The 21,291-nt window shown below is 38.5% G+C and overlaps 1 protein-coding gene across 1 annotated transcript; it reads left to right on the top strand.

The window, feature by feature from the left end:
* The first annotated feature begins 5,383 nt into the window (after window positions 1-5,383).
* Window positions 5,384-6,322, top strand: LOC116909160 (olfactory receptor 1468-like). Its single transcript, XM_032912647.1, has one exon. The coding sequence runs from the start codon at window positions 5,384-5,386 to the stop codon at window positions 6,320-6,322; it is 939 nt and encodes a 312-aa protein (XP_032768538.1).
* Window positions 6,323-21,291: the final 14,969 nt, after the last annotated feature.

The following is a 21,291-nucleotide window of genomic DNA, read 5'->3' as shown; positions in this document are numbered from 1 at the left end:
AGGTAATATCTCTAAGAGATAATGTTTAATGGAATTGCCTGTAGATAGTTGGAGGGGAGAGTAAGAGATTTTGGGGGGAATTTTTTATGGTATAGCATGTTCTAAAATGCACTGTAGAGGGCTGCAGAGATGACTCAGCAGTTAAGAGCACTAACTGCTCTTCCCGAGGCCCTGAGTTCAATTCCCAGAAACCACATGGTGGCTCACAACTATGTGTAAAGGGATCTGATGTCTTCTTCTGGTTTCTCTGAAGACAGCAATATTGTACTCATATAAATAAATAAATCTTTTTAAAAATGCACACTAGAGTGCTTCAATTGACTGAAACTGCTTAGCTATTTAATTATACTTATGTGTACATCACAGTTTTTAGGAATGATTACATTGAACCTAAAGCCCACCATCCAACCACTTTCATTTCTTTTTTTTTTTTTATTAACTTGAGTATTTCTTATATATATTTCGTGTGTTATTCCTTTTCCCAGTTTCCAGGCAAACATCCCTCCCCCCTCCCCCCTTCTTTATGGGTGTTCCTCCCCATCCTCCCCATTGCCCTCCCCCAACAGTCTAGTTCACTGGGGTTGAGTCTTAGCAGGACCCCAAGGCTTCCCCTTCCACTGGTGCTCTTACTAGGATATTCATTGCTACCTATGAGGTTGGAGCCCAGGGTCCGTCCATGTATAGTCCTTAGGTAGTGGCTTAGTCCCTGGAAGGTCTGGGTGCTGGGCAATGTTGTACCTTTTGGGTCTCGGGCCCCTTCCAGCTCTTCCCGTTCCTTCTCTGATTCCTTCAACGGGGGTCCTATTCTCAGTTTAGTGGTTTGCTGCTGGCATTCGCCTCTGTGTTTGCTGTATTCTGGTTGTGTCTCTCAGGAGCGATCTACATCCGGCTCCTGTCAGCCTGTACTTCTTTGCTTCATCCATCTTGTCTAATTGGATGGCTGTATATGTATGGGCCACATGTGGGGCAGGCTCTGAATGGGTGTTCCTTCTGTGTCTGTTTTAATCTTTGCCTCTCTATTCCCTCCACTTTCATTTCTTATGTCATCCAAAATAAAGAGCATATACTGCATCATTCTTTTTGGAAAAATTGAAACAAACTGATTAGCAGCAAAATGTAGTTGTTCTAAACAAACAAAGTAGGCAATGCTGTGTCTAATCTTTTTAATATATCCTTAGACACCTCTTACTATTTACACAATCTAAAACAAAAGTTGCTCTTCTCTAAGAGCCCAATAAAGATTAGATAATTATGGATCAAGATTCCCTGGGGTTTTAAGTTTGTGCTTATTATGTGCAGAACTTAAAAATACAGATGAATTTCATGTCTGGGAAGCTATCCTGAATGAAGGAATTTTAAATGTGACTTATGGCCTTGTGATCAATGGTGAACTCATATAACATGGAATTATACAATAATCTCATATATATGGAGAGGGGTTGTGTATTGGTGGATTAATGTTTTCATGGGGAGGTAAGAAGGCAGAATGAGTGAACAAACATGGGAACATGGACTGCTTTTATATTAGCTAGGGGAAATATGAAATATATACAATTTCCTTCTTTCCATATTCCTGTATTTTTCACATATTGGAACACATAAAACATTGGATGATGACTTTTAAATTTTTCAAGAAGGTTGTATATCTGCCTTAAGTCCTCTTTCAGGTAGTCAGTCATATAAAATAGAGATGCTGTCCTTGGAAGCTTTCTAGTGTGCATGGATTTATACAGTCTCATTTTCCATAAAACTGTTGTTCAGAGAGCTAGAGAGATGGCTCAGCAGTTAAAGACGAAACTCACAACCAAAAACATAAAAACTACTCATGATTCCTTGAGCAAAAATTTTTGGTGAGACACTCAAAGTCATTAATAATCAGAATACTTCCTGAAAACACAGGGTCATTTTCAGTCGCCTTTCTTCCCTTTCCCTGATAATAGTGAGCTCTAGTCAAGTGGAAGCCATGTTCATTGCCTGAATATGGAATGCATATGCAGCTTCCTTTCCTTTTTTGCCTATATTCTTAGTGCTACTTTTAAATTAGTTTTGCTTGTGCTTTTCTTAAATTTTACGCTCTCCTAAGTGTAGGAAGTAGTGATCAGTGAATATAATTGGTCTCTACAAGAGGATCCTGAGGAAACTGGTCCTAGAAAGGTCCTGGATAATTACTATGTACTTAATGAGTTATTCAGGATCTGGAGTCCTCTGGGAAGCTGGGCACCAAAGGGCCAGGGATGTCAGCAGGAGTACGGTGTGAATAGGAGTGGTGCAAATAGTCCATGAGTACCAAGGTTAGAGTTCTTATACCTGCAATTAAAATAAAGGTCAGCAGAATCGTGAACCAGAAACTTTGGATCAGTTTCATCTGAGCTGAGTACAATCAAGTAAATAAGCTGCTGTCCACTGAAATACCTGTATTGTGTATGACAGTTTTTCAGGTACGATAACTTTCTTCTTTTCTTTGTATGCCATGACTTCAGCACACTGTTCTAGTATTTGTTTCATGCTCACCATGTAACTCCTTTCATATTGATGGGTTTATGCAAATTACTCACTATATAATTTTCTGTCATTATACTACCATTTGAACATGAGATCAGCCTTGTGAGGTGAAGTTCAGTGATAAAAGCTGATGAGTTGTTTACTTGACCTTAACCTGTGGAGGTCTTAATAAATACTGAACAATGTGCTTTCAAAGACAATGAATTATTTTACCTGCCCAGGTTCACAAATCTTTGTTTTACTGGTATTATTGATAATTGCTCCCAAGTGTTAATCAAGAACAACTGATATCATTTAAGTGTTCATGTTATGGTACGATGAAATATTTTCAACCAAACTCAGTGCTTCTACAGAGTTCAAGGCAATCCATTGTGATTTTCATATGCTGTTAAATTTAAGAACTATGGTTTAACATATAGAGAAGTCATAAAGTGCATTGGCCTATCAGTGGTAACAGTTGATTGTGATTTCTCTAGTTTCTGGTCTTTCAACAAATGCCTAGATAACACAAAAGCTCAGTTATAGAAGAAGTACAAACTTGGCATGTTGGAATATGTTTGTCATGCCAGAGCTCAGGAATCAGAGGCAGGTGTGATGTATGTTTGAGGCCAGTATGAAATACATGAGGAGACTATCTTTTTAAAGAGCACATGATTTATCGCTACAATGCTCTTCCTCTGGATTGTTAATTCATGATATCTATGTGTGAAACCTCTGAAGTCATCTGCATTAAATATTAAAATTCTATGAATTTGCAGGAGTCAGACTTGTAATATTTCAGAGAACGTTGCTTAGATATCTTGATGTTTCATTTGTTTTGTCAGATTTGAGACATGTGATAGGTTTATTAGGAACTGTTGTCCATAATCACAAGTTGTTGCATGTGTGTGTGTGTGTGTGTGTGTGTGTCCATGCATGTTATATAGGATACGGACTGCCCAGCATTAGAGACTGAAATATGTAACAACTAAAGAAATTGCTGAGAAGAGTGGAAGTTATAGGCTTGTATATAAGGAAGAAGAGGCAACATTTTTCTACACTGAATTGTCCTTTGCCCCTAATTTCTTCAGCTTAATGCATAAGCTTACCATGTAAAGAAATGTTAGTTACTTTAATTGAAGTCTAGAGATTTTATTGACATTTAGAGGATATCTTCATAGCAACTAGGTTTTTTTCCAAATGGGTATCAGTGTTAAGCTCACTTGATGAATAAATTCACAATCACAAACAGCATGCTCATCTGAGGAATAACCCAATCGAATATTTCAAAGTGATGTGTTGCTTCTATCTTTATAATTCATAAAATTTTTCAACCTGTCTATGTTCTGCAACAATATCAATTGTATTTTATGTATTAACACATATATAGATAGATATAGATAGATGATAAGATAAATAGATATTATATAATAAAAATAATTATTCCTAATATTGCAGAAATACAACATTAGAACTCTGGTAAACATCATAGAGTTTAAAATTTAGTGCTGAATATTCAAGTCTGTCTATGTGCATATGAATTTTTCTACCTTTGAAGTTTAATCTGTATCAGTTTGAGCAGCAAGTAAATATTCACTGGCTATATTGATGCATCATAATAGGGCCATAATTCATAATGAGTAATTGGTAATTGAGAATGTAAACAACCAAACAAAATGAAAGAATATATGACCTTTTCTACATATAGTTTACAATTTATGGACATAAAGAATAAAGTAGTGATCAAATATTAAGTGAAAGAAATTATATGTATAGGATACTAGGGAACATACCTGAAGGTCTCACTTAGTATGTGAGGACAGTAAATTTAGTTGAATATATGATAAGCAACATCACTGACTTATGAATGAGGATGAACCAGGTGAAGGAAAACTGAAGGGAGGAAATGACAGGTCATAGGAGGAGCAACTCTAAAATATGAGAAATGAAGAGTATTAACCTCAAAATTGATGAAAAGAGAAATGCAAGTGTCACTGTGAGACCATGTGAGATGCACCACCTGCACATGTGAGATAATTAAACAGAATTTATGCCCTAGCTAGGAGAGTTTTCTTTAACCTCAGAGCAACAGTGGTAATCTTAAATCAGAAAAGGTATGAAGGAACTACTCTGTTAGAATGCCAAAAAGTAAATGATCCATGTAGATGGAGAAGAGTAAATGAATGGATGAAATAGAAGAATGGAGGATAGACTCTGGATAGTGTATAACGTGTAAGAAAATTATGAGTGGATCTACATTCAAAGATCTATGTCTAAAGCCTGATACTTTAAACTATACTATGGCAGACAGGAAAGGAAGTAGAATGATGAATGCTTTGGGAGACAATAAAGGGAAGATGTGTACTTCACTTGGGGTTTTGAGAGATGCTGGTGCCAGTCATAAATGCAATGGAAAGAAGATGATTAGTTAACAGTGCAGCAGAACTCAGTATGTTACAGAGAAGTGAATGTATGAGTTTGAAGTGGTTTTCTAATGCATTGGAGTATAATAGGTTTTCTTGAAATTTATATAAAATTATGACGATAAAGTTTAAGCATATCCTCCAGGAACATCAGTATACAAAATAATGTAGAGCAAATTCCAAATCAACAAACAACAGTCACCCAGGATGAGCACATAGCAGGAGAAAAGCATTAGTTTATCTTGTATCTCAGTAGAAACAGCATAGAAATATCTAGGAAAAGGGGACGATATAAATTAATCTCTTTAAAACAAAGTTGAGAAAAAGTCATTGATTGCAATGATTATGGACATTTGGAGTTTTGAGATTATAACCATTATGACTATTAGACCCACTGCTATAAAAATATTACCTCAATACATATAATTTTTATTTTGTGTGACTCTGATATTATCTCATTAGGATACTGGCAATAAAGAATGATAAAGAACAACCAAACTGTCATCTCCCAGTTCCTCCTCCTGGGCCTGCCCATCCTCCCAGAGCACCAGCTCCTCTTCTATTCCCTGTTTCTGGCCATGTACCTCATCACCATCCTGGGGAATTTCATCATCATCATCATCATTCTTCTAGACTCTCACCTCCACACACCCATGTACTTGTTTCTCAGCAACTTGTCCTTCTCTGACCTCTGCTTTTCCTCTGTCACAATGCCCAAGTTGCTGCAGAACATGCAAAGTCAGGACATGTCAATTTCCTATGCTGGCTGTCTGACACAAATGTACTTTTTCATGTTTTTTGCAAGCCTGGAAAATTTTCTTCTTATGGTCATGGCCTATGACCGCTATGTGGCCATATGTTTCCCACTTCATTATACCATCATCATGAGTCCCATTCTCTGTGTGTGTTTGGTGCTGCTGTCCTTGGTACTTAACATGCTGAATTCCATGTTGCACACTCTACTTGTTGTTAAATTGTCATTCTGTGAGGACAATATAATCCCCCACTTTTTCTGTGACATATCTGCATTGCTCAAGTTGGCCTGCTCTGACATTTATATTAATGAACTAATGATATTTATCATGGGAGGGATAATTATTGTCACCCCATTCTTACTCATTGTAGTTTCCTATGTACAAATTGTCTGCTCCATTCTAAATGTTTCATCTACTCGGGCCATCCACAAGATCTTCACCACCTGTGGCTCCCACCTCTCTATGGTCTCACTATTCTATGGGACAATTATTGGTCTCTACTTATGTCCATCAGCTAACAACTCTGCTGTGAAGGAGACTGCCATGGCTATGATGTACACAGTGGTGACCCCCATGCTGAATCCCTTCATCTACAGCCTGAGGAACAGAGACATGAAAGAGGCACTGATAAGAGTCCTTTGTAAGAAGAAAATCTCTTTATAATGCCTACACTGAAGTTTTTAAACTTATATTTATCTAGTAATTATGTTGCTAGTAATATTATCCAATATGTACTTACAATGAGACATAATACATAATATTTCCATTTACCAAAAGGTGTTTAGCAAATTGCCTCAGTTAGGGAAAGTGACCTTAGTGACCCAGTTATGGCATCCCCTGACTTGCATAGGTGATTCTAGAAAAGCATTAGGTAACAGGCACTATTGTATCAGATTTCCATTTATTACACTCAGGGCCTCCTCAAGTCCAGGCCGGGGTCTCAGTGCTGAGGAGAAGAAGGGAACATGATCTCCTATATTTAACCCAGAAGCTACATACAATTGACTGCACAGAAGTGATAACTTCATTTTCTCCAAGATGGTATCACTGGGTATGCACACCACACTTAAGGGCAGGCCACATGACCAGTCATAGATAATGAAATCAAACTCAACAGATTTTTTCATAATGCTTTATCTGAACCTTTTTAATATTATTGATCTTATATATTATTTTTTCTGATTGTGGTTCTTATGGTTATGAGGTATGTGAATGTTTGTGTGCTTTTTTAACATATATTTTATTTACATTTCAAATGCTATCCTCGTTCCTTGTCCCGCCCTTCAGAAACCCCCTATCCCATCACACCTCCTCCTGCTTCAGTGAGGGTTTTTCTCACCCACCCAGTCACCCCTTCCCAACTCCCTGACCTGAGATTCCCCTATACTGGGGCATTGAGCCTTGGCAGAACCACGAACTTCTCCTTCCATTAATGCCCAACAAGGCCATCCTCTGCTACATATGCACATGGAGCCATGGGTCTGTCCATTTGTACACTTTAGATGTAGGTTTTAGTCCCTGGAAGTTATGATTGGTTGGTATTGCTATATGTATGGGGTTGCAAAACCCCTCAGCTCCTTCAATCCTTTCTCTAACACAATGAAAAACCTATTCTCAGTTCAATGGTTGTCTTCTAGCATTCACATCTGCCCTCTGTCAGATGTAGGATTGATAAAACTCTTTTTCTAATCTGTTGGTTTCTGTTTTGTCCTAAAGACAGTGTCCTTTGCCTTACAAAAACTTTGCAATTTTATGAGATCCCATTTGTTGATTGTTGATCTTAAGTCCAAAGCCACTGCTGTTCTGTTAAACTTTCCCCAATGCCCATGCTTTTGAGGATCTACCCCCATTTTTCTTCTATTAGTTTGAGTATATCTGTTTACATGGAAATCCTTGATCCACATAGACTTAAGCTTTCTACAGAGCAATAAGAATGGATCAATTTGCATTCTTCTGCATGCTGACCTCCAGTTGAACCAGCACCATTTGTTGAAAATGATATCTTTTTTCACTGGATATTTTTGGTTCATTTGTCAAAGATCAAGTGACCATAGGTGTGTGGTTTCAGTTCTGGTTCTTCAATTCTATTCCATTGATCTACCTGCACTCTCTATAAAAGAGCATACAGTTTTTATCACTATTGCTCTCTAATACAGCTTGAGGTCAGGGATGGTGATTCTCCCAGATGTTCATTTATTGTTGAGGATAGTTTTTACTATCCTGGGCTTTTTTTTTATTCCAAATGAATTTGCAAATTTCTCTTTTTAACTCTATGAAGAATTGAGTTAGAATTTTGATGGGTATTGCATGTAATATGTAGATTGCTTTTGGCAAGATGGCCATTTTTAGAATATTAATCCTGCCAATCCATGAGCATGGGAAACCTTTCCATCTTCTAAGATCTTTAATTTCTTTCTTTGGAGGCTTGAAATTCTTGTCATACAGATCTTTCACTTGCTTGGATAGAATCACACAGAGGTATTTTATATTATTTGTGACTATTGTGAAGGATGTCATTTCCCTAAATTCTTTCTCAGCCTTTTTATCTTTTGAGTAGAGGAAGGCTACTAATTTGTTTGAGTTAATTTTATATCCAGCCACTTTGCTTAACTTATTTATCAGCGGTAGGAGTTCTCTGGTGGAAATTTGGGGATCACTTAAGTATACTATCATATCTTCTGCAAATAGTGATATTTTGACTTATTCCTTTCCAATTTGTATTCCATTGACCTCCATTTATTTTTTGATTGCTATGGCTAGGACTTCAAGGACTATATTGAATACATAGAGATAAAGTGTGCAACTTTGTCTAGTCCCTGATTTTATTGGGATTGTTTCAAGTTTCTCTCAATTTAGTTTGATGTTGGCTACTAGTTTGCTGTATATTGCTCTTACTATGTTTAAGTATAGCCATTGAATTCCTGATGTTTCCAAGACATTTAACATGAAGATGTGTTAAATTTTGTCAGATGCTTTGTCAGAATCTAATTGTGGTTTTTTTTCTTTGAGTTTGTTTACATAGTGGATTATGTTGATGGATTTCTGTATATTGAACTATTCCTGCATCCCTGGGATGAAGCCTACTTGATCATGATAGATGACCATTTTGATGTGTTCTTGGATTCAGACTGGGAGAATTTCATTGAGGATGTTTGCATCGATATTCATAAAGGTAATTGGTTTGGAGTTTTCTTTAAATGTTGGGTCTTTGTGTGGTTTAGGTATAAGCATAATTGTGGCTTTATAGAGGGCATTAGGGAGTTTTCCCTTGTTTCTATTTTTTGGAATAGTTCGGACAGTATCGGTTTGAGGTCTTCTATGAAGGTCTGATAGAATTCTACACTAAACCCATCTGGTCCTGTGCTTTTTTGGGTGGGAGACTTTTAATGACTGCTTCTATTTCTTTAGGAATTAGGGGCTGTTTAAATGACTTGTCTGATCCTATTTTAACTTTTTTTTACCTGGTATCTGTCTACAAAGTTGTCCATTTCATCCAGAGTTTCCAGTTTTCTTGAGTATAAGCTTTTGTAGTAGGATCTGATGGTTTTCTGAATTCCCTCAGTGTCTGTTGTTATGTCTCCCTTTTCATTTCTGATTTTGTTATTTTGCATATTCTCTCTGTGCCCTCTGGTTGGTCTGTCAAAGATTTTAATCAATCTTGTTGATTTTCTCAAAGAACCAGCTCCTGGTTTTATTGATTCCTTGTACAGTTCTTTTTCTTTCTACTAGATTGATTTCAACCCTGAGTTTGATTATTTCCTGCCATCTACCCCTCTTGGGGTATTTGTTTCTTTTTGCTCTAGAGCTTTTAAGTATTATATCAAGCTGCTAATGTATGCTTTCTCCAATGTCTTTTTGGAGTCATCACAGTTATGAGTTTTCCTCTTAGCATTGCCTTCAGTGTCCCATCAGTTTAGGTATGAGGTGCCTTCATTTTCATTAAATTCTAAAAAAAATCTTTAAATTCTTTCAAATTTATTCTTTGACCAAGCTATCATTAAATAGAACATTGTTGACCTTCCATAAGTATGTGGGCTTGCTGTCATTTTTGTTGTCATTAAAGACCAGCCTTACTCCATGGTGATTTGATAGGATGCATGGGATTATTTCAATCTTCTTGTCTTTGTTCAGGTCTATGTTGTGACTGATTATATGATCAATTCTGGAGAAGGTACCATGAGGTGCTGAGAAGGAAGTATATATTTTTTAATTAGGACGAAATGTTAAATCCATTTGGTTCATAACTTCAGTTTGTTTCCCTGTGTCTCTGTTTAGTTTCTGTTTCCATGATCTGTCCATTGACGAGACTGGAATGTTGAAGAAGTCTCCCACTATTATTGTGTGAGGTGCCATGTGTGGTTTGAACTTTAGTAAGGTTTCTTTTATAAATGTAGGTGCCCTTGCATTTGGAGCATAGATATTCAGAATTAAAAGCTCATCTTTGTGGATTTTTCCTTTGATAAATATGAAATGTTCTTCCATATCTTTTTTGATAACTTTCATTGAAAATAGATTTTTCTAGATATTAGATTTACTACTCCAGCTTGTTTCTTGAAATCATTTGCTTGAAAATTGTTTTCCATTCTTTTACTCTGAGGTAGTGTCTGTCTTTAGTCACTGAGTTGTGATTCCTATATGCAGTGAAATGCTGGGTCCTCTTTACATATCCAGTCTGTTAGACTTGTCTTTTTATTTTGAAATTGAATCCATTGATGTTTAGAGATATTAGGTACCAATGGTTGTTATTTTCTGTTATTTTTGTTTGTAGAGGTGGAATTATGTTTGTGTGGCTATCTTCTTTTGGGTTAGTCCAAATTAGATTGCTTTCCTGCTTTTTCTAGGGTGTAGTTTCCCTCTTTGTGTTGGGAGTTTTCCATCTATTATCCTCTATAGGGCTAGATTTATGGAAAGATATTGTGTAAATTTAGTTTTGCCATAGAACATCTTGATTTCTCCATCTATGTTAATTGGGAGTTTTGTTGGATATAGTAGCTTGGGCTGACATTTGTATTCTCTTAGGGTCTGTATAACATTTGCCCAGGATCTTCTGGCTTTCATAGTCTCTGATGAGAAGTCTGGTACAATTTTGATAAGTCTGCATTTATATGTTACTTGACCTTTTTCTCTTCTTTTAATATTTTCTTTGTTTTGTGCATTTGGTGTTTTGACTATTATGTGACAGGAGGAATTTCTCTTCTGGTCCAATTTATTTGGAGTTCTGTAGGCTTCTTGTATGTTTATGGGTATGTCTTTTTTAGGTTAGGGAAGTTTTATTCTATAATTTTGTTGAAAATATTTACTGGCCCTTAAAATTGGGAATCTTTGCTCTCTTCTACCTACTATCCTTAGGTTTGATCTTCACATTATGTCCTGGATTTCTTGTATGTTTTTGGTTAGGACCTTTGGCCTTTTATATTTTCTTTGACAGTTGTGTCAATGTTCTCTATGGAATCTTCTGCCCCTGAAATTCTCTCTTCTATCTCTTGTATTCTGTTGGTAATACTTCTGTCTTTGACTCCTGCTCTCTTTCCTAGATTTTCTATTTACAAGATTGTCTCCCTTTGTGATTTCTTTATTGTTTTTATTTCTAGTTTTAGATCCTGGATGGTTTTGTTCAATTCCTTCACCTTTTTGGTTGTGTTTTCCTGTAATTCTTTAAGGGATTTTTGCGTTTCTTCTTTAAAAGCTTCTACCTGTTTACCTTTGTTGTTCTGTATTTCTTTAAGGGAGTTATTTATGTCCTTCTTAAAGTCCTCTATCATCATTATGAGGTGTGATTTCAAATCTAAATCTTGCTTTCCCATCTGTTAGCAAATGCAATATTTGTTTTGGTAAGAGAACTGTGTTGTGAGGTTTCCAAGTAGTCTGGGTTTCTGTTGCTTAGGTTCCTGTGCTTGCTTCTCACCATCTGGTTGTGTCTGGTGTTAGCTGGTCTTGCTGTCTCTCACAGTGGCTTGACCCTCCTGTAAGCCTGTGTGTCAGCACTACTGGATGTTCAACTGTCTCCCAGGGTGATCTAGGTACAGAGAGCTGTGACACAGGGTCAGCTCAGGTTGCAGACAGAAACCAGAAGGATCCTGTCCCTGACTGCTCCTCAGATCCTATATCCGGAGGGCTCCAGGTGGGTTCCTCTTGGGCCAAGAATGAGCAGAAGCGGTAGTCCCACCTGTGCTCTCAGAATTGACAGCACTTCTGATAATCCAGCTCTCTCCCTGCATGTATATTAACTGCTAGAAATATTTCCATGGAGAGTCTCATCTATTCAAGTTGTCACTTACGAGAATAACAACTGAAGAAGTGAAGGTCATTAGGTCAGCAGCAGCAAGCTTCACAGTTGATCTCTGCTTTATAATCTCTGCTTCTATTCATCAGTCAATCAGATATGGGCCCATTCATTCACCGAATAATAGTAATATTAATGCATAACTTCACCTAAATTTTTCTTCTCTTCGAAACAAAACATAACAGCCAAATAGTGAACTGTTAGGGCAGTTGCACTAATGACTATCAGCAGGATGCAGACACCAGCAATTGGAATAAGTCAGACAGTGTCAGTAGAAGGATTTCAAACTCCTATGTGTTTTTGCTTCTCTTTATTTCAGCTACAGGTATATCTTACATCCTTGGGCATACTGGATGCCTACCTTACAACTGAGATAAATGTCGAACCCCCTACTCCACATTGCTTTGTGCTTCTCTGGTGATAACAAACCTCCAGCAGACACTGTTTGACACCATTCCAGTATTTGAATGACCCAGTGTGACCCATTACTGCCCTTGGTGGAAATTTGCTACACAACTTTGCCTGTTTCTAACTTGCTTAATATTTGAATTCCTTGATTATAAAGGTCCCTTACCAAAGGCAAGACCTGGGATAATGTAACAATTTATATAAAAGATGATGTCAATAAGAATCACATTGGGGTTTGGGGACAGGACTGAAGCCCTGAGGGGCAGCAGAAAGAAAGGAAACAAGCAACCTTGGGAAGTATGTGATGGAGGGACACTCTAGATTGTGCCAGAGACCTGGTAGGCAAGAGACTGTCATGACTCAAAGGGAAGGATCTTAGATGAAATGCCCTACAGTGAAGAAAAGGAACTTGTAGACTCTATCTCCAGGAGAAAGACAGGCCATCAAGTGTAGGGATGGGGTTGCCAAACCACAGTCAATAAAACTGACCCAGAATTGTTCCTGTCTGAAAGAACTGCAGTGGCAAAAATGGAAAAGAGCCTGAGAAAAAGGAGGTCTACTGACAGGCCCAAACTGGGATCCATCTCAAGAAGACGCACCAAGGGCAGACACTAATACTTATCTTATGGTGTGCTTACAAACAGAGGCCTATTATGATCGCCTTGTGAAAGGCCCAAAAAGCGTTTCAAAGGGTCATATGCAGGTACTTATACCCAACCAATGGACAGAAGCTGAGAACACCTTTGGGTTGACTTAGGGAAAAGCTGGAAGAAGATTAGAAGGACGGCCACCTTACAAGATGATGGTCAGTCTCAACTAACCTGGGCACTGAGTCACTATCCAGGCAGCATACACTCACTGATATGAGGCCCCTGACACATAACCAATAAAGGACTGCCGGGTCTGAATTCAGTCAGAGAAGACGCATCTCACCCTTGAGAGACTTAGGGCCCCAGGGAGTGGGGAGGTCTGGTGGAGTGGGGTGGTGGGGACATCCTCTTGGAAAAGGGGAGAGGAGGTGTAAGACATGGAACAGTTGGAGGTTATCCTGGTAAGGGGATAATCTGAACTGTAAATAAAAAATTAAAGAATATAAAAAGGACAAAAAAGAATAAAAGTAATAGTAGTTCCCAGAGAGATCACCTATGCAAGAAATTGAGTCTTCCATAGAACAGATTACTTAAGTAGAATTAATAACCATCAGACAAAAGATTTGAGAAAATACATAAAAGAAGAAAAACTTAGGAAAATTCCAGAAGCTGGACTATAACTGAATCACTAACTTTTCAGTTTACTGTTTCTATGTATGACTAGAATCAGAAACACAAACTAGTATGGAAAGAAAAAAATTTGATTATACAATTAATGTCAAACCTTGGTTCCCTCCTGAAGGAAGAGCAAGTAGTTTTATGAATCCTTATGTTGTTCTACCCTTTACAGGATTGTAATAAAGATAGGGATCATATTGAAACAAGGGTTTATGACAAAAACACAGAGAAACATTTTGACTCAGTAAACTGCCTGGATACCTGCACAGGCTTACAAGATAAGGACTTTTTCTAAAAATGTAGAAAAATACAGAAAGTTACCCTTGTTTAAGCAACACTTACGTATTGAGGGCCACACAGTACTTTAAAAGTCAAAGGAGCTGCCCAAAAGTGAACTGATACCATCCCAGAGCTCCCTGCACCCAACTCCCATGGGGAAGAGAGCGGACCACCCAGGAGTGCAGAAATCCCAAGGCTGCAGGACAGACTGCCACCTCTGCACACCTCGACCCACAACCCTGGTCCAAGGGGAAACTGCACAGTGCCTCTGGACAGAGGGATATAGGAATAGACAGCCACCAGTAGCCGTGGTTCTGGTCTGCACCCAGGACTGAACTGATATGGCCAAAAAGCTTCCTGCACCCAAATCCCATGGGGGACAGAGCTGGAACCTCAGAAGTATGGATACTGCTGAGAAGTCAGAGGATAATACACTCTGCCCACAGTCCAGAACCAAGAAGGAATACCATACTGCCAACTGTGCCAGTGGGGTGCAAGGACCTACATGAGCAATCAGGGGCAGGACCCTGTGATTCCTACCTGCGCTGAAAGCTGGGAGACAGTCTCCAGGAGCACCACCACACCTGAAATCAGAGCACCTGTTCTCAGGAAAGACTGGAAGAAAACAGGAAAACAGTTCTACAGGAGTGCTGACACAGAGGCCTACAGCAGGGTCAAGTCACTCCCAGAAACAGCAGGACAAGCAAACAACAGAGACAAACTAATGGAGAGGCAAAAACAGGAACCTAAGCAACAGAAACCAAGACTACATGGCATCATGAGAGTCCAGGATTCCCATCAAAGAAAATACTAGATATCCAAACACATCAGAAAAGCAAGATTTAGATTTAAAATCACATTTGTTTTATAATGATGGAGGATTTTAAGAAAGACATAAAGAACTTCCTTAGAGAAGTGCAGGAAAACACAAATAAACAAGTGAAGCACTTAGAGAGGAAACACAAAAATCCCTGAAAGGATTCCATGAAAACACAATCAAACAGGTGAAGGAATTGAAAATGGAAATAGAAACAATAAAGAAAGCACAAAGGGAGACATCACTGGATATAGAAAACCTAAGGAAGAGACAAGGAGTCATAGATACAAGCATCACCAACAGAATACAAGAGATAGAAGAGAGAATCTCAGGGGCAGAAGATACCATAGAAAGCATTGACACAACTGTCAAACACAATGTAAAACTCAAAAAGCTCCTACCCCAAAACACAGGAAATCCAGGACACAACGAGAAGATCAAACTTAAGGATAATAGGTATAGAAGAAAGTGAAGACTCCCAAGTTAAAGGGCCAGTAACTATATTCAACAAAATTATAGAAGAAAACTTCCCTAACCTAAAGAAAGAGATGCCTATAAACATGCAAGAAGCCTACAGAACTCCAAATAGTTTGGATCAGAAGAGAAATTCCTCCCATCACATAATAGTTAAAACACAAAATGCACAAAACAAAAAAAAGGATATTAAAAGCAGTAAGGGGGAAAAGGTCAAGTGACATGTAAAGGCAGACCCTATAAGAATTACAGAAGACTTCTTACCAGAGACTACGAAAGCCAGAAGATCCTGGACAGATGTTATACAGAACCCAAGAGAACACAAATGCCAGCCCAAGTTACTGCATCCAGCAAAACTCTCAATTAACATAGATGCAGAAACAAAGATATTCCATGACAAAACCAAATGTATGCAACATCTTTCTACAAATCCAGCCCTACAAAGGATAATAGGTGGAAAACTCCAACACAAGGAGAGAAATTACACCATACAGGAAGTAAGAATATAATTTCCTTACAAGGAAATCAAAAGAGAGACAAACAATTCTACCTCCAACAACAAAAATAACAGGAAGCGACAATCACTATTCCTTAATATCTCTCAACATCAACGGCCTTGATTCCCCAATTTAAAAGAAAAAAATAGACTAAAACACTGCATACAAAAAGTAGACCCAGCATTTTGCTGTATGCAGGAAACACACCTCAGAGACAAAGGCAGACACTACCTCAGAGTAAATGGCTGGAAAACAATTTTCCAAGCCAGTAGCCCAAAGAAACAACCTGGAGTTGCCATTCTAATATCAAATAAAGTTGACTTTCAACCAAAAGTCATTGAAAAAGATAAGAAAGGACATGTCATATTCATCAAAGGAGAAATCCACCAAGATGAACTCTCAATCCTACATATCTATGCTCCAAATGCAAGGGCACGTACATTCATAAAAGAAACCGTACTAAAGCTCAAAGCATAGATTGCACCTCACATGATAATAGTAGGAGATTTCCACACCTCACTCTCATTAATGGACAGATCATTGAAACAGAAATTAAACAGAGGCATAGAGAAACTAACAGAAGTAATGAACCAAAAGGACTTAACAGATATTTTAGAACATGCCACCCCAAATCAAAAGGATAAACCTTCTTCTCAGGACCTCATGAAACCTTCTCCAAAATTGACCATATAATCGGTCACAAAACAGGCCTCAACAGATAAAGGAAGATAGAAATAATCCCATGCATCTGATCAGATCACCACACACAAAGACTGGTCTTCAATAACAACAATAATGACAGAAAGCCCCCATACACATGAAAGTTGAGCAATGCTCTACTCAATGATAACCTGGACAAGGAAGGAATAAAGAAAGAAATTAAAGACTTCTTAGAATTTAATGAAAATGAAGGTACAACATACCCAAACTTATGGGACACAATGACAGCTGTGCTAAGAGGAAAACCCATAGCTCTGAGTGCCTACAAAAAGAAACAGGAGAGAGCATATAGCAGCAGCTTGACAGCACACAAAAAGAAGCAAATACACACAGGAGGAGTAGAAGGCAGGAAATAATCAAACTCAGAGCTGAAATCAACCAAGTAGAAACAAAAAGGACCATACAAAGAATCGACAGAACCAAAAGCTGGTTCCTTGAGAAAATCAAGAAGATAGATAAACCCTTAGCCAGACTAACCAAAGGTCACAGAGCGTGTATCCAAATTAACAAACTCAGAAATGAAAAGGGAGACATAACAACAGAATGAGAGGAAATTTTTAAAAATCATCAGATCCTACTACAAAAGCTTATATTCAACAAAACTTGAAAATCTGGAGGAAATGGACAATTTCCTAAACAGAAACCAGGTACCGAAGTTAAATCAGGAACAGATAAACCATTTAAACAAGCCCATAAATCCTAAAGAAATAGAAGCAGTGATTAAAAGTCTCCAAACCAAAATGAGCCCATGTCCAGATGGGTTCGGTGAAGAATTCTATCAGATCTTCATAGAAGACCTTATACCAATACTATCTAAACTATTCCACAATATTGAAACAGATGGGGAGGACTACAGAATTCCTTCTATGAAGCCACCATTTACTCTTATACCTAAACCACACAAAGACCCAAAAAAGAAAGAGAACTTCAGACCAATTTCCCTTATGAATATCTACACAAAACTCTCAATAAAATTCTTGCAAACCAAATCCAGGAGCATATCAAAACAATCATCCATCATGATCAATTAGGCTTCATCCCAGGTATACAGGGATGGTTTAATATACGGAAAACCATCAATGTAATCTACTATATAAACAAACTGAAAGATAAAAACCACATAATCATTTCATTAGATGCTGAGAAACCATTTGACCAAATTCAACACCACTTCATGGTAAAAGTCCTGGAAAGAACAGGAATTCAAGGCCCATACCAAACATAATAAAAGCCATATACAGCAAACCAGTAGCTAACATTAAACTACATGTAGAGAAACTTGAAGGAATCCCACTAAGATCAGGGACTAGACAAGGCTGCCACTCTCTCCCTACTTAGTCAACATAGTTCTCGATGTCCTAGCCAGAGAAATCAGACAACAACAGGAGATCAAAGGGATACAGATTGGAAAGGAAGAAGTAAAAATATTACTATTTGCAGATGATGTGATAGTATATTTAAGTGATCCCAAAAGTTCTACCACAGAACTGCTAAACCTGATAAACACCTTCAGCAAAGTGGCTGGGTATAAAATTAACTCAAATAAATCACTAGCCTTCCTCTACACAAAAGAGAACCTAGCTGAGAAAGAAATTAGGGAACAACACCCTTCATAAAAGTCCCAAATAATATAAAATACCTCGGTGTGATTTTAAACAAGCAAATGAAAGATCTGTATGATAAGAACTTCAAGCCTCTGAAGAAAGAAATTGAAGGAGACCTCAGAAGATGGAAAGACCTCCCATGCTCATGGATTGGCCAGATTAATATTGTATAAATGGCCATTTTACCAAAAGCAATCTACAGAGTCAATGCAATCCCATTCAAAATACCAATCATAACTCTTCAAAGAGTTAGACAGAACAATTTGCAAATTCATCTGGAATAATGAAAAAACCCAGGATAGCTAAAAACTATCCTCAACAATAAAAGGACTTCAGGGGGAATCACTATCCCTGAACTCAAGCAGTATTACAGAGCAATAGTGATAAAAACTGCATGGTATTGGTACAGAGACAGACAGATAGACCAAGGGAACAGAATTGAAGACCCAGAAATGAACCCACACACCTATGGGCACTTGATTTTTGACAAAGGAGCCAAAACCATCAAATGGAAAAAAGATAGCATTTTCAGCAAATGGTGCTGGTTCAACTGGAGGTCAACATGTAGAAGAATGCAGATCGATCCATGCTTATCACCCTGTACAAAGCTTAAGTCCAAGTGGATCAAGGACCTCCACATCAAACCTGATACACTCAAACTAATAGAAGAAAAAGTGGGGAAGAATCTCAAACACATGGGCACTGGAAAAAATTTCCTGAACCAAACACCAATGGCTTATGCTCTAAGATCAAGAATCGACAAATGGATCTCATAAAACTGCAAAGCTTCTGTAAGGCAAATGACACTTTTGTTAGGACAAAACGGCAACCAACAGATTGGGAAAAGATCTTTACCAATCCTACAACTGATAGAGGGCTCATATCCAAAATATACAAGGAACTCACGAAGTTAGAGTGCAGGGAGACAAATAACCCTATAAAAAATGGGGTTCAGCAGTGGAAGGGGAAGCCCTGGGTCCGCTAAGACTGAACCCCTAGTGAACTAGATGTTGGGGAGAGCAATGGGGGAGGGGTTGGGAGGGGAACACCCATAAGGAAGGGGAGGGGGGGATGTTTGGAAACCGAAAGGGAATAACACCAAAATGTATATAAGAAAATCAAGTAAAATAAAAAAAAAGAAAAAAGAAAAGAAAAGAAAAAAAATGGGGTTCAGAGCTAAACAAAGAATTCACAGCTGAGGAATGCTGAATGGCTGAGAAACACCTAAAGAAATGTTCAACATCTTTAGTCATAAGGGAAATGCAAATCACAACAGCCCTGAGATTCCACCTCACACCAGTCACAATACCTAAGATTAAAAAAAAAAAAACTCCGGCGACAGCAGATGCTGGCAAGGATGTGGAGAAAGAGGAACACTCCTCCATTGTTGGTGGGATTGCAGACTGGTACAACCATTCTGGAAATCAGTCTGGAGGTTCCTCAGAAAATTGAACATTGAACTACCTGAGGACTCAGCTATACCTGTCTTGGGCATATACCCAAGAGATGCTCCAACATTTAACAAAGGCTCATTCTCCACTATGTTCATAGCAGTCTTATTTATAATAACCAGAACCTGGAAAGAAGCCAGATGCCTTTCAGCAGAGGAATGGATATAGAAAATATGGTACATCTACACAAAGGAATACTACTCAGCTATCAAAAACAATGACTTTATGAAATTCATAGGCAAATAGATGGAACTGGAAAATGTCATTCTGAGTGAGGTAACCGAATCACAGAAACACACATATGGTATTCACTCATTGATAAGTGGCTATTAGCCCAAATGCTTTAATTACCCTAGATGCACAGAACACATGAAACTCAAGAAGGATGACCAAATGCGGATGCTTCACTCCTTCTCTAAAAGGGGAACAAGAATACCCTTAGGAGGGGATAGGGAGGCAAATTTTAGAACAGAGACTGAAGGAACATCCATTCAGAGCCTGCCCCACATGTGGCCCATACATATAAAGCCACCAAACTAGATATGATGGATGAAGCAAAGAAGTGCAGGCTGACAGGAACCAGATGTAGATCTCTCCTGAGAGACACAGCCAGAATACGGCAAATACATAGGTAAATGCCAGCAGCAAACCACTGAACTGAGAACGGGACCCCTGTTGAAGGAATCAGAGAAAGGACTGAAAAAGCTGATGGGCTTGAGACCCCATATAAACAACAATGCCAACCAACCAGAGTTTCCAGGGTCTAAGCCACTACCCAAAGACTGTACATGGACTGACCCTGGGATCCAACTGCTTAGGTAGCAATGAATAGCCTAGTAAGGCACCTGGAAGGGGAAGCCCTTGGTCCTGACAAGACCGAACCCCTAATGAACGTGATTGTTGGGTGGAGGGCAGTAATGGAGGGAGAATGGGGAGGGGAACAGCCATATAGAAGGGAAGGGGGAAGAGTTAGGGGGATGTTGGCCTGGAAACTGGGAAAGGGAATAGTATTTGAAATGTAAATAAGAAATACCCAATTTAATAAAGGTGGATAAAAAACTAAAAAAATGGGGTACAGCTCTAAACAAAACATTCTTAGCTGAGGATTATCAAATGGCCAAAAAGCACCTAAAGAAATGTTCAACATCCTTAGTCATCAGGGAAATGCAAAGCAAAACAACACTGAAATTCTACCTCACATCAGTCACAATGGCTAAGATAAAAAACTCAGGTGACAGCAGATGTGGTGAGGATGTAGAGAAAGAGGAACACCCCTCCATTGTTGGTGGGATTGCAAACTGGTACAACCACTCTGGAAATCAGTGTGGAGGTTCCTCAGAAAATTGGGCATTCTACTACCTGAGGACCCAGCTATACCTCTCTTGGGCATATACCCAAAGGATGCTCCAACATACAGCAAAGACACATGCTCCACTATGTTCATAGCAGCCTTAGTCATAATCGCCAGAAGCTGGAAAGAACCCAGCTGCCCTTCAACGGAGGAAAGGATAAAGAGAATGTGGTACATCTACACAATGGAATACTACTCAGCTATCAAAAACAATGACTTCATGAAACTCATATGCAAATGGAAAGAACTAAAATATATCATCCTGAGTGATGTTATTCAATCACAGAAAAACACACTTGGTATGCACTCATTGATAAGTGGATATTAGCCAAAAACCTCAAATTACCCAAGATGCAATCCGCAGACCACAGGAAGCTCAAGAAGAAGGATGACCAAAATGCAGATGCGCCCACTCCTTCTTAAAATGGGGGAAAATATCCATAGGAGGGGATATGGAAGCAAAGTTTGGAACAGTGCCTC

This window comes from Rattus rattus, chromosome 9 (assembly GCF_011064425.1).
Source record: "Rattus rattus isolate New Zealand chromosome 9, Rrattus_CSIRO_v1, whole genome shotgun sequence".
In the NCBI taxonomy this organism is placed as follows: Eukaryota; Metazoa; Chordata; class Mammalia; order Rodentia; family Muridae; genus Rattus; species Rattus rattus.
The sequence above is the reverse complement of the archived record's forward strand: the minus strand, read 5'-3'. Positions and strand labels throughout refer to the sequence as shown.

Excerpts from the sequence above, each read along its gene's own strand:
- LOC116909160 (XM_032912647.1), top strand. The coding sequence starts at position 5,384 with ATGATAAAGAACAACCAAACTGTCATCTCCCAGTTCCTCCTCCTGGGC.